We start from the raw sequence: 14,669 nt of genomic DNA on the forward strand, positions 1-14,669 counted from the left end.
ATAAGGCATCATTCTATCCTTCATCACTGATTGTACTGTGGACCCCAACACCATGGGTCATGGACTCCAAGGAGTCCCCGGATCCCACTTTGAGAAGCACTGCTTTAGAGAATTGTAGGACTAACTGTGAATCTTTTACATATAATGTGGCCAGGACACAAGAGATAGGGCAAGATGGAGGCAAATTATTTGATAAAATATCTGCTGCACTTGAAGCTCTTCAGTCTATGCTGAACAAAGTTGCTTTAATAAACATACTTAGATTTGATTTACTCAACTCCATTTGATGATTAGAATTTGACCACTGAAATAAATGTTGTATGATGTAAAAAAAACAAAACAGTATAACAAGTAATATGCTAAACAACTGGACTTCAACAATGCACTTAATGTAGTTGAGGTCTTGTGGGGAAGTGCAATTGTTTTGGAACTGGCAACAAATGTCTTGACTTTTATAGCTGCCCAGAAGTCGTATTATTGGTGATTTAAGTAATGTCATAGAAGCAACTTGCTTAAATAATATCTTGATTATGATGGTAAAAGCTTTAATACTTCAGGAGGCACAAATCAGGAGGCGCACATTTAACACTGACAAAATGAGAATGGCTTTAAAACATAAGTGGGTTCTTCAAAATAAAACTAAAGAATACATTTTTCAAAATGGGCGAGATACACTGCCTGGTCAAAAAAAAAAGGTCACCACCTGGATTTAACTAAGCAAATAGTTCAGGGGTTGCTGCAGTTGGTCAGCTCTAGATTCAGCAACATTATGTGCCCAAAGAATGAGGTCAGCTGACTACCTGAATATAATGAATGACCAGTTTATTCCATCAATGGATTTTTTCTTCCCTGATGACATGGGCATATTCCAAGATGACAATGCCAGACATCATTTTCACACATGGATGGGACACCACAGAGTCCAGACTTTAACTCCATTGAGAATCTTTGGGATGTTCTGGAGAAGGCTTTGCTCAGTGGCCCGACTCTCCCATCATCAATACAAGATCTTGGTGATAAATGAATGCAACACTGGATGGAAATAAATCTTGTGACATTGCAGAAGCTTATGAAAACAACGCCACAGTGAATGAGTGCTGTAATCAAAGCTAAAGGCGGTCCAACGATGTGACCCTTTTTTTTTTTGGTGGTGACTTTTCTTTTGGCCAGGCAGTGTATTTTGAGTCAGAGTAACGTTTGGGGTTCATCTACAAAATACCAGTGCCAAAAATGTAATTCAAGCAATTGAATATCATACACACAATTATTAACTTTGTAACTGTGGTTGTGTGTATACATATGAAGTATGTGTGCAAGCAGAGAATGTGTATTTTTTTGTGTGGAATCTTGTACTGTACTCTCCATTTACTATATTAGTGGGTATTGATGTTTGCAAATATGTTTCTTATCCTGCATAAAATTTAAAATGTAATATATAGTGTAGTGTATTTTCTTTTTAATTATAAGTTTTTCTTGTTTCATATTCTTCTAAATTGTTGATTGATGTGTTATATTATATTGATGTGTGCCCACAAATAAAAGAAAACACATAATTAAAAACTGACCTCCATTGAACAAGTTGCTTGAAATAATCCATTACAAGCACAATTGACCTCATATCATGTGAAATGTATTCTCTGTGTTCTTTGGTGCATTTTTTTTGTGTCACTCTCATCAACTTCAACTGTGAAGCTTGGCTCAGCACATCTTCCTCACACACTGAAATGCCATTTTTTTCACAGATCACACTTTGGTTTCCAGGTTGTAGTTGTTATTACATCATTAGTTCAACAATGTAAATCTCTGAGGTGTGGGAGAGTGTTGCATCTGACAAAGAAGAAGGAAGTGAGGGGAGACTGGGTAAACCTTTTACACCATCACTCCCAAACTCACTCTTTCATCCATGAAACATCTAGTTCATCTCTGCTAATAATTCAGATGTTGTATTTTGCATTAAAGACAAGATCATTGTGATTTTGTGACACAAAATTATGAATTCTCACATAATACAGTGGACTTTACTATTGGGTTCCTTATACCAGTGCAATAATTGGGGTAATACCTTGATAGTATCAAGGATGACGCTAATTCGCTAAAATCAGTGTAAAATAAGTGTATAATCATGTAAAAATAAAAACTGTTTGGTTTTTGTAACCTTAGAATCATCCTTTTATATGAACTTAAGGTAATGACCTTGCTTAACAGAGAACATCATCTTGAAACGACATGTTTTTACAGCAGCCTGAACAGACATGCCTTTAATGTTCTCACGTGGAAGCTTATTACAATAACAACAATGGCATGGAAATGGAAGTGAGGAGAGAATATCTAGTCTGGTCAAGAAGGGGCAAAAAAAAGTGTTTAGTAGCCGTTGGGCTTAAAATTATAACACAATATTCCATCAGAATATCACAATGAAGACATACATAATGATATTTGACAGAATTTGTTTTTAAATGGAAAGATGTATACTTCACACTAAAAACAGATATATTGCAAACTAAATCCATTAATATCAAAAAATAGATCTAAAATCAAGTAAATAATATTGTGAAAAGTATTGTGAGCAAATACATTTCGTATCATATTCTGTCTATATTCTATCACCTCACTGGCAGTGCCTCGACCACATGTGCTGATTTTAAAGGAAGAGCCGTATGAATGGGTGAATGGGAAAACTGTGATGTAAAGCAGCTTTAAGTGGTCATCAAGACTAGAAAAGCACTATATAAAAACAGACCATTTAAATCAGGGCTCCGGACTAACCTTTTTCATTTTAGGACTGAGGTTTTGTCATTTCCCATAAATGTACTGTATATACATCTCATCATTATAAAGCTGAAATTGCACAATGGAATTATGGGGTCAGGTGGAGGGTTGAGCCACCACATTGGACCTGACCTGACCGAATATGTACATGTACATTCGTACATGTTCTGATGATGGGAGGAAAGATGTGTGATAGAAAAGTCACTGCAGATAGATGCACATTTCAGTCATGGGAGTTTCTTAACAGTTACTATGACGTCATCAGGGAGTGTGGTTTGTTTCTGTTAGCAGCTACTACTCTCAGCTCAGATCTGCATGCAAGTGGCAGGAACATGCACAGCTACAGGCAGAAATGTGTGGTCTGATGTTTTGCCAAGTTAATATTGGTTAACAACACTTAAGAGCTGAGGTGTGGTAGGAGCGAAGAACAGAGGGATGGTGAATACCTGAAAACCAAGTTCAAGTTCCTCACAAGAAAATTATTTTGGTAGGAGTTACACTGCAAACCCACTAGAAATAAGCCAAAAACAAAGTGATTTAAAATGTCTTGTTTTGAGAAAAATAATCTGTAAGCTATTTTATGCTTGGCTAGTTTACTTAAAAACAAGCTTGTAAATATCAAACCACTTTCAGACTGTGAAGTGTTCTTTAAAAGGAGGAAAAACAGGCCACAACTTAAGAAAATGAAACATCACAAGCAAATAAATTCTGTCAAGTAAAAAATGTACACGTAAAGTGTAAAAATGCATCTTTAATTCCACACACCAATCTGTAAGAGTGCTCTTAAAGACCAAACAAACATAATAGAAATACAATGTTTAGAGGTTAGTGAGTGTTTGGCGACCTATTATCTTTCCTGCTGTCTTCACAATCATATACACTCTCTCATATTAAATGACACCTTTTCCAAGATGTCGAGACTGACTCCAAACCCTTTTCAATTTCAATTAAAAGCAGACTCTGGCTGGCATTTCAACATACCAGTTCATGTGAGAATTATGAAATCTACCACCATAAACAGGGGTCATAAACATCAAACATAAGCCTTCATCATTAGGGATGTAAGAACATATCAATACACTAAAATATTGCATTATTTCATGGTGTGATACCGTATCAATTCATTAAAGTGCAGTATGGGTTCTTGTCATGAGCTTCAACAACTCTGCCAACTGTGAGTCTGGTTCTGTCAGAGATTTCTTCATCTTAGTTTGACGTGAGTTCTTTTTTCTCTCAACTGAAGCCAAGTGCATGTTCACAGTGGGAACTGTTGGGTTTGCATGGGTAATGCATACTGTGATTTGGTGCGATAGAAATCAAATTTATTTCAAACTGGCAGGAGTTTACCCTTTGTTTACCTTATGCTGCGTTCAAAGACAAAATCAGAGGTCGGAATTTCCCAGTTGAAATTTCCAGATGCATGCCATTCCCATTGTTGTGTAGCATCACATAACTTATTCTCCGTGTCGATGGATTTTGCCGAGCTCACAAGTAAGGACTCGACTTTGAGTGGAGTTCCAGTGTACTTTTTCTAGTAGGTCGGAGGATTCCTACTGTCTCGAACGCAGCACTACTATGTGCGAGGGTCACTGTGACCCACGAAAGCTTGAGACACCTCTTATGTAAGCTGGACAGACATTTCTCCTGCTCAAGCCTAAAGAGCCCCTCTGGTGCTGGCAGGCACATAGAAACCTCCCGGCAGGATGCACTTTGCTTTTGCACGCGGGCGAACACTCACCTCCACATCCTGGGGGAAACACTGAATAGTCATTCACATGTTCAGCCTGTTCAGCTTCACATTGTGGAAAGTGATGCTTGATTTCATTAACATATTGTTAACCAATGACTTGAAAGTCAGTCATCATCTACCGCTTTATCCTCCGCCAGAGGGTCAATCTCAGCTACATCGGGCGATAGGCGGGGTACACCCTGGACCGTACGCTAGTCCATCGCAGGGCCATACACACAGATAGAGACAAACAACCATTCACTCTCACACTCACACCTATGGTCAATTAAGAGTGTCCAATTTACCTAATTCCCACATTGCATGTTTTTGGACTGTGGTAGAAAGCCGGAGAACCCGGAGAGAACCCACGCTCACACAGGGAGAACATGCAAACTCCATGCAGAAAGGCCCTTGTTCCAACCGGGGCTCAAACCTGCTGCAGGGCAAGAGTGCTAACCACTACACCACTTTGTGGCCCATGACTTGAAAGTATCTTCCTCAAAACAATCTAAGAAATATTATATTGTATCAAGCCGTAAAACTGATCATGATATGTCATTAAAGGTGAATAAAACACGTTAATTTTTCATTTTGCAGTCAGTATCCATAAGACCCGCCACACACACTCCTTCTCAACTTGGCGGGCTATTTAAATTACAAATCTGTCTGTGTTACTAGTGCTACTGTGCTGGTGTTGCTTCTGGTGCATTAAGCCCAACCTCCAAACCAGCACCCCACCTGCAGGCTGCAATTGGGGTGGGAGGTGGGGGGTTAAGATGTTTACTCTTCACTCCCCAATATTTCAATGCAAGCGCGTCATAGCCAGGACACCAAAACCAAACCATTTGTATTGTGATTCAATAAACATTGTAACTCTGTTTACGCCTTGATTTGTTCTTTTTTTGGTCTGTTGCTCAGTTAAATGTGATGTTTTGTTTGTAATCTGCTGAACTTGCTTCTGTACATGTGACACCTACTACATTGTCTGTCCGACCACAAAGAGGGATCCCTCCTCTGTGGCTCTTCCTGGGTTTCTCCCATTACAAGGGTTTTTCCTTAATCATTGTGAGGGTCTAGGGATAGAGGACTGTAAACACAGGACAATTGTGTTTGGGATGTTATATATAGCTATATAAATGCAGTTGACCACCCATTGCCACTCAGTAACAAGGTTCATTGCACTTCAGCAGCAGGGCTGCCAGCAGAATCACTGCAATGATGGGTCAGAAATAAAACGTCTGCATTAACATAGACATGACTGAAAGCAGAGAGGAAGTTGACAATAGACTCTGGTCTGTACAAATCACAATAGTTCAGCCAAAGTTGGTCAACACACACACACACACACACACTCTATAGTCCGTTATTGGCGCGTTGTCGTCTCCTCTCATGGTGTGATAATTCTCCTCTGCTGCTCGGAGCACACATCACACTACGACACACTATCACTTTCAATCTCTGCCTGTTGCTGACATTGAAAAAATAACTAAACTGGGTAAATGTTCATGAAGATAAAACAGTGGGACAGTTGCACAGTTGTGTGCAGTATGTGTATGAGTAAGAACACAATGTAACACCAGGTTCAGTAATACACTCTCCAATGTTTTTCATTTAGACTGAATTACCTTTTTTAAATGTTTTTAATGCTAACATTGTGCATTATTCCCATTTAAAGTAACAAGTTAACAAAAGGATGTCATTTATTTACGAAACATAATTTTTGTTTAATTTTGTTAGAAATATAAAAACACAAGTTAAAATGCTTAGTATTACTGCTAGGAATGGACATGGATATATTTTGATTATTCATGTGATTATAAAAAGTGGATCAGTTACTGTGACTCTTTGTAATATATTAATAAGGTACAAAACAAATGTTTTGTCAATGATTGCATTTATAAAAACAAATATTCCGATGACCTTACTTGTGGTGCAACTATCAACACAATGTGGCAGCAGCAGCAAGTATTTAGTGAGTGGACTTTAAGTAAGTTTGCAGAAGGGATGGAATTTACAAGGTTTCTTGAATGAGTCTTAAAGCTCTAAACCAGGGGTGTCAAACTCATTTTTGTTCAGGGGCTACATACAGCGCAATTTGATCTCAAGTGGGCCGGACCAGTAAAATAGCATAATGAAACCAGCATAATAACCTATGAACAACAAGAACTCCTTTGTTTTTTCACCTTTTGTCTTACATTTAATGAAGGATATTTTTACAAAACATAACATTTCTTGAGAAATATTAGTGCAATTTCAACAATATCATGCCTAAATGTGCTATTTACACAGCACACTGGAATTATAAAGGCACAAATATGTAGTCACAGGTATCTGGAAGTGAAAAATATTGCATTTGACATTACGTTTAGATTGTAATCGTAGTGTGAAATTTTAACAAATTCATCCTGTGGGAAATTTACCAGGGTCTGTGAATGCATCTTGTCAGCTGCTCCTGTTAGCTCAACACACCGTGAACCCTGCATTACTGTTACTAGCTCTCATGCGTTTAGTTTAGTTCATAGAGCTGCACGACAGCGAGCGCCCCCACAGACCCGGATAACTTCCGTTATTGAATATGCTGGTGTTTTCTCTCCCGCTTGTGTTTTGGGATTTGTGTGTGTTTTCGGTTTTGCATTGTTTTTTTTTTTGCAGGGTGTTTCTGTTGATGCATGTGTTCTGGCTTTCTGCAGATCCTTTTTCTTCTGCAGCACGTTTCTCACATTGCATTTGTTTTTGTTTTCATTTGTGCTTTTGAATCTGCAGCGTTTGTGAACATGCAGCTTGTCCCTCCTTCTGCGTGTGTTTTGGGTCGTTGCAGTGTGTTTGCCCCTGTCGTGTGTGTTTGCCCCTGTCAGCCACTGTATGTTAAAGCTCCAGAGAAAAGTGTGAGAAAGTGTTAAAATATAAAGGCGGAGTGGCAGCTCGTGTAAATCATTTCTCACTTGCTGGTGGTGAAACAGCCGCCGATGTGTCTTTTGGCACACGTTCCTAAGTGTGTCAAAGTGAACACTGGCAGTAGTGCTGGGCAATATTATATCTATATGGTAACATGAGACAAGATATGGTGCATTGATAATCATCATATTTATTATATTGAAAAAAATGTGTGAAATACACTATGAACAAAAATGATACTTCAAAAATCACTTAATAACACTTCTTTAATTTTAAGCCAAATGATTTGTGTTATTATATAATTTATATTTATAGTCAATGTTAGGGTTTCTAACCCACATAAATATCCTTCATTTAACATTAAAAGGCCAAAGAAAAAACAAACAGGTATTATCTTAAATGAAAGGTAATAAGTGTATTTTAAGATCACGTAATACAGATAATATACAGCAGATTTACAGTGTATTGTCACTCTCTTTGAGAAGCACAAACATCTAAAAAAAAGAAAAGGTTTCATGAGTCCACAGAAGCAACCTGTGTGCAGCTTTTTATCCATATTTATCTCCTATATGAGGATATAGACTAGAAATATACAGATATTATTTATAAGCTATATGCCCAGCCTTACAAAAATAATGATTTGATTTACATTTGATATATATCGATATTGAATGATTATAAAAAAAAGTATATTGTGATAAGGTTTTTATTCCTATAATGCCCCGTCCTATTGTCCAGGCTCTTTTACGCAGGTAGAAGATTTATGTACTGAATTTCCAAATGCACATGTGCAGTTAGCGTTCTTCACATTGCTGCTTAATGAAGTTACTACAATGTTTGGATGGAGATAATCGCCCTGTGTAACCTCTATTTGGGGACATAATCAAAATGCCAGAAATAATATGGAACTCAAATGATGAAAAATGAAATCTCTTGCAGGTATTCTTCTCAATTTTATGCAGATGCCAGACTCAACTAAAGAAATATTTTGAGATTGCATTGCTTCTCTTGAGACTTTACAAACTAAATGGAGAGAAACAAATCACAATGATTTAATATTACAAAAGTAATAACCTCTTTCTAATGCTTTTGCAATAAATTAAGTAAAATCCTATTTGGCAAATTAGAACGTTCCTCAGAATTTAATGATTGGACTTTGAAGTAGTTTGAAAAGCCTCGAGGATAAAAGGACCAAATAGATTATTTTTCTGCCTCCACTGCAACAAATTATTGTCAGAGATTTTCCTGTGAAATACCCCCCATGTGAATTACATGTCCATGATGAGAACATAAGTGAAAGGATCTCTTTAGCCACGAGCAGAAAAGGTGTGCCTTTTTACTGACAATCACAGCATTAGATCACATTTTCCCTCCATGGGTTTGTCAGTGACTGGTGGTGAAATTACCAGCATGTCTGCTGCTTTCATTCACATGTCTCATGTCAGCTTTGTGCCTCTGGTACAATTTTCACCGCTAACAGAATGAGAAAATGGAAGAGAGTGAAAATTGAACACAAGACGGAAATTAGTCCACTACATGTCAATCTCTATGACGAACAGGTCTGGGTGACAGTAAGGAGAAGTGAATGGAAGGGGTCTAAATTGCACGGTAGCTCAGTCAGGGGGCTTGATTATCAGTAACATCCCCTATTGTGATGATGCTGCAATTGGAGAGAGTTAGCTCGGGTGTGCCGCGTACAGAATAAAGTACTTGGTCTTGTGGAAACCAGTAATAGTTTCACTTTTAGGGACTTCACTTTCTCTGTTGTTTGCTTTGTTCACACAGTATGATATATGCTTTTTTTTTAGTATTATGCATATATGTATACATCTCAAAGGGATGGTACAGTTTTTTTTAGTGCAGCTGTATAAGGGACTGACCAGCCCATTTTTATTCCAAGAGCGGCATGTAGTACCACCGCTCTATTTCGTCCTCTGGCGCCGCCTTACAGATGCACAGGTATCCTTCCATGTCTGAAAGAGCAGCTCAGAGCAGCTGCCCAAAGTGTCCATCCACACATTAACGTCACTGTGAGCATCAAGCTGGTACTAATCAGTCACTGGCAAGGAAAATATATCCTCTATTATTTTATCATTATTATTAGTCATGGAAATGTTTATGATAAAATAAAAATAAATTATGAAATAAAAGCCTGTCTGTGTGTGAGCCAACAGTGAATATCCACCTCAGTCCTTGGCCCTGACCTTCACCTCATATTGTACGGCTTTCATTTCACCACTGCTCTGCTCTGAGCATCTAAATAGTGGATTTACATTGGAGTCAATTGAAAGCCCCAGTGTGTCTCTTTCAGACATGGAAGGACACCTTGTGTGTGTCAGGCGACGCAGAGGGACACTCTCGAGATGAGAGAGGGTTGGAAAGACACATCGTTAGTGCTGACTGTGCTAAGTGAGCCCCCTGCCTTGAGAACCAGCCTGTGATATGGACATGAATGCCAGTGGCGACATGGAAAAACTGATTTTAGCCAAAAGTCTTGTGATAAAAGTTACACCTACAAACATTTTTAAGATCTCTTTATTGGATTTTTAAGGACAGAACCTATTTATATTGTAGTGACACCATTCTAAGCCCTGTAAAGTATATAACTGCATCATGTGGAAAAACATAAAAAAAAAAATTCATTCATCCATAGTCTAGCACTATCCTCCACATCCCAGCTGACACAGGGTGGAAGGCGTGGTTCACCCTGGACGGGTCACCAGTCCATCACAGGACCAACACACAGACAAAAACAACCATTCACTCTCACATTTACACCTATGGTCAATTGAAAGTGTCCAGTTAACCTCTGTGTGGTTTTTTTTTGGACTGTGGCAAGAAACTGGAGAACTTGGAGAAAACCCATGCACACACAGGGAGGACCTGCAAACTCCACAGAATGACCCTTGTTTGGGTCTTTTTTGCTGCAAGGCAACAGTGCTAGCCACTACACTTTCCTGAACCCCCTCCTCCAGTCATATTTCACCTGTCCTGCAGAAAATCCATTGGCTTCCAATCAAATTCCATATCTTATTGAGCTGCTTCACACTAATATACCCAGCCGTACTCTTAGGTCTTACTCCTCCACCCAACTCACCCACCCACCTGCCTGCTTGTCCACCATGGGGTTGAGAGCCTTCAGCCACTCGGCCGCCCGCCTCTGGAACTCTCTGCCACAGGACATAACACATTCAAAATTCTTTCACCTCCTTCAAATCCCGCCTCAAAACTCACCTTTTCAGACAGGCGTAAGCCCATTAATCCTGCGACTGAAATTACCTCACTGTTGTACTATACTGCTGTTTTTATAGGATTTATTATGTTTCACTATTTTGACTGTAGATTTAAGCATGAACTGATTTTATTCGATGAGACTTTTTGTCGCTAAAACATTTTTCTCTTTGTTTTTCCACTGACAGCCATGTTATTAATTCAATTCAATTCAATTCAATTCAATTCAATTCAATTCAATTCAATTCAATTCAATTTTATTGTACAGCGCCAAATCACTATATACATGATCTCAAGGCACTGTACATAGACAACATTAGCGAGAGCAGAGAATTGAAAAGCAACAAATGATAATCATTTTATGATACACATGATAATATGGTATGATTTAGGAGACCATATTTTAGTATATACAGTAAATGCATCCTACCTCCCAGAGTCATTCCAGCCTCAAAACACTTCTTCAGCCGACAAGAGGGACAGTTTTTTCTTCTTAGCTTATCAATGGTGCAGTCATTCTTGCTCGCACACAAGTATTTCTGTTTGCCTACATGGAGGGAGAAACCACATGTAAAGAAACACTGCAACAACAACATGGAAACAAATCAGGTTTAGCTGCTGGATTCAAGCATCAAATCAACAAAAAGAGCAAACGACCAGAGGGCTGCATCTGTTAGAAAATGTTGACCAGTGTTTTTCATACCTCAAAATAATGATGTTTTCAAATGTCTTGTTTTGTCGACAAAACAAAATTATTCAGACTTAATTAGTTCTTGATTATATAAAGCAGATAAATCAGGAAATATTCACTTATTTTAAGAAGCTGAAAATCTCTGAGAACGTTAGTAACGGATTCATCTTTGCAGCCCTAAACATCCAATATGTTTGAGCTCAATCGGAGAAGGAGGCTCCAACCAAGGAGGTTCTTTGCTGTTTACCTTCTGCAGCTCTTTTGAAGAAAACCTTGCAGCTGCCACAGGTGAGCGCACCGTAATGGCAGCCAGACGCTTCGTCTGCACAGATCAGGCACGTCCTCTGTGGTGGAAAGAAGAACTCCATGGGGAACATGTGCTCTCTGCCAGCCTCAAACCTGAAGTCAAACATATAAAGCAGACTTTTATAGACCATTAACAGCTATGATCATGGAAACACTGAGTGGTAAAAACACAATACTTCAATTGATGACTGACATTTGACTTGCAGTCACGTCAGTATCGTCACTATCATCTGAAACCAATAGTACATTTGGGATAACTAAAGCCTAACCTTGAACTCATAGACCGCAGCCAGCCCATAATTGTGTTTTACTTGTTAAATTGCGTCCGAACTGTAACCACAGCGCAGTTAATGTTCATTCCCCAGAGTCACACTTCAACCTCTCGCTGCGATTTAAGGAGGGCAGGGAGTGTGATGACAGAAGATGGTGTGGGAAATGTTTGAGCACAAAAACACCACAAGTGAGCAGGAGGTGGGGGGAGGCTGGTGATGGTGGTGGCGCACGGGGCCGCAGAGGGTGCCCGGGCTTCAGCCTTGAACACAGAGCTGAGACTGGAAAAGGCTCAGACACAACGTTGCCTCAGCGATATGCAACACACAGATATAAAGGCTCTCATTGTAAAGCCTCTCCTGTTCATAGGTTCAGATTTATTTCATTTCAACACTAATAAGCACTAAAACGTGTAATTAGTCTGTCTTTCAGCCTTGGACTGAAGTTTTCAAGGCTGTGATTAGTCATATGACAGTTTGAGGAGATGAATAGTGACAGAGAATGATTATGTGGCGTGGGATCCGTCGGTCGTGCAGTACAGTATAACTGTATGTGTAAAAAAAAGCACATCAATATCAGCATGGTAATGCTCTCAGGCCGCAGCTGCTTATAATAACCAGTGATCCTGAAAACACGATGCAATCTGGATTATGTTATATTTGCATGTGTAAAGACATCCACAGTTTTAAAAATAACCCCACAAAAACATTTTTGCTTTCCATTGCCCATAATTGTGTAAATCCCGACTGCTAACTGCTCCAGCTTCTCAGCAGGACTGAGGACAGTGTAATGAGGCCACTGTAGAGGCACAAGCTTTTACTACAAATAACAGCATTGTTTACACTATTAATGGTGAAACAATGGTAATAAAACACATTTCTTTTATTGAAAGTTTTTTTTGTTTCCAATTTTTTAAACACTAATTTGTATTTAACAGTGTGTTGATGTTTACATAATATATTAATGGTAAATGGTCTGTATTTATATAGTGCTTTTCTAGTCTTGATGACCACTACAGTTTTGCCATTCACCCATTCATGTGATGCAGAGCATGTTCACATGCTGTCGGCGCAACTGTCAGGAGCAACGTGGGCATGTAGACTAGCAGAGCTGGGAATCAAACCCTCTAACTTCCAGTTGAAAAACAAGTCACTCTACCACTCACCCACCTTCGCCTCACAATAGACCACACTACACAAACATTTAACTAAACCTGTTTTAAATTAATTTACATAAATATGAATTTGTATGAAAAATATCAAAAGGTCAGCCCTTAAAATTGTGGTACTGAATGCGACTCGCAGAGCTGGGAATCAAACCCACAACCTACTAGTTGAATGTTGAATGGTCTACCAGTGATCCACCATTGCCCCATATTATTTTATAATGATATATTGTAGATCATATTTTGTAAAGGACAAAGTACAAAATATGACTTTAGTTGGTGACACCTACATTTATTATGAAGACAACTTGCCCACTTTAGTCTGCGTGAACTCAATTCATTTAGGTCATATTTTTTTTATGTCCGTCAACCATTCTCTTTTTCAGTGTATATTAAGTATATAAAACTACACAATGTATCTAATTTTGAGAGTCACTTTTTCAGATGATTGGAGAACAAACTAAGATCAAACTAAAGATGGAAATTCTGACTTTAAACATGTGTGGTTACTAAAGTTAACAATTCAAGAGAGCAGCTTATGTGTGTTATTTTGTGTAAAGGATGAGAGACTAAGCAAACCTGGAAGTTATTTACTTTACAAACCCACAGCGAAGAAGTTTACTGCTGTAGTCTTATTAATAAACGAGCTTAAAAGACCACTGTGTGTGTGTTCCTGTATGAGTATCTTTGTGAGGACCAAAGGACATATAAACCACAGGGAGTGAAGACACAGATTTAAAGGGTGTTTTGGGGGTTAAGACCTGGTTTTAGGGTTAGAATTAGGTTTAGGATAAGGGTTAAGGATTAGGGTTACATATTTAGTTGTGATGGTTAGGGCCAGGGAATGTGTGTGTGTGTGTGTGTGTGTGTGACAGAGAGAGAGAGAGTTGTATGTAGCCTTTAAATACAATGTTTCATTGTCTGCATGGTCTGAGAATATATACATTAACTTTATTAAAGACTATTCAACATATCACAATATTTCAAATAAACTTTACTACTGACGCATGTTGAAATCATTTTTAGAAGGAAACGGTCATCACTAGGGATAGGATCACGTACAAATTTAGCTCACATCACAATAAAAAAGTACTTCAAATATGTTGAAGTGACATGAGTTGATTTCCGATTTATATGATTTATAATCATCTTATTTTAAAATTCTTGTTTTTCACTTTAAAACATAACAAATATGTGTTTCAGACATTTTAAGATTTAAAAGCAATATAATCAATATCAATATCACAATAATCCTGACTTTTCATATTGTTTCATTAGCAGCTGCAGAATGTTACCAATTTGAATTCATTGACGCTATACAAATAATTACCTTCCATTAAAATAATACTGTTGCTCAACTATTGGTCCAAAGGTGAAAGGTGCCATGGTTTGTACGACTTTCAACATTTCCATAAACAAGTTGACTTTGTGCCTTTCTGCATAGAGTTTGTGTGTTCTCCCAGTGTGTGCGTGGTCCGTATGTAGCCGGGTTCTCCGGTTTCCTCCCACAGTCCAAAAACATGCAATATGGGGATTAGGTAAATTGGACACTCTAAATTGATCGTAGGTGTGAATGTGAGAGTGGATTGTTTGTCTCTCTCTATGTGGCTCTG

General features: G+C 38.4%; 1 protein-coding gene across 3 annotated transcripts in view; it reads right to left on the bottom strand.

Moving 5' to 3' along the window:
- The window catches only part of LOC131458057 (androgen receptor-like), a 44,484-nt gene that overhangs the window by 23,703 nt on the left and 6,112 nt on the right, over nt 1-14,669 (bottom strand). For all 3 annotated transcript variants that reach the window (XR_009240054.1, XM_058626739.1, XM_058626738.1), the window contains exons 2-3: nt 11,563-11,714; nt 11,055-11,171 (exon numbers count right to left, since the gene is read on the bottom strand). Coding sequence is in view for 2 of the 3 variants with exons in the window: in XM_058626739.1 (XP_058482722.1) it covers nt 11,055-11,171; nt 11,563-11,714 (269 nt within the window). In the remaining variant the exon portion in view is untranslated. The remainder of the gene's footprint in view (nt 1-11,054; nt 11,172-11,562; nt 11,715-14,669) is intronic.

The sequence above is a fragment of the Solea solea genome, chromosome 4, assembly GCF_958295425.1.
Source record: "Solea solea chromosome 4, fSolSol10.1, whole genome shotgun sequence".
Taxonomy (NCBI): domain Eukaryota; kingdom Metazoa; phylum Chordata; class Actinopteri; order Pleuronectiformes; family Soleidae; genus Solea; species Solea solea.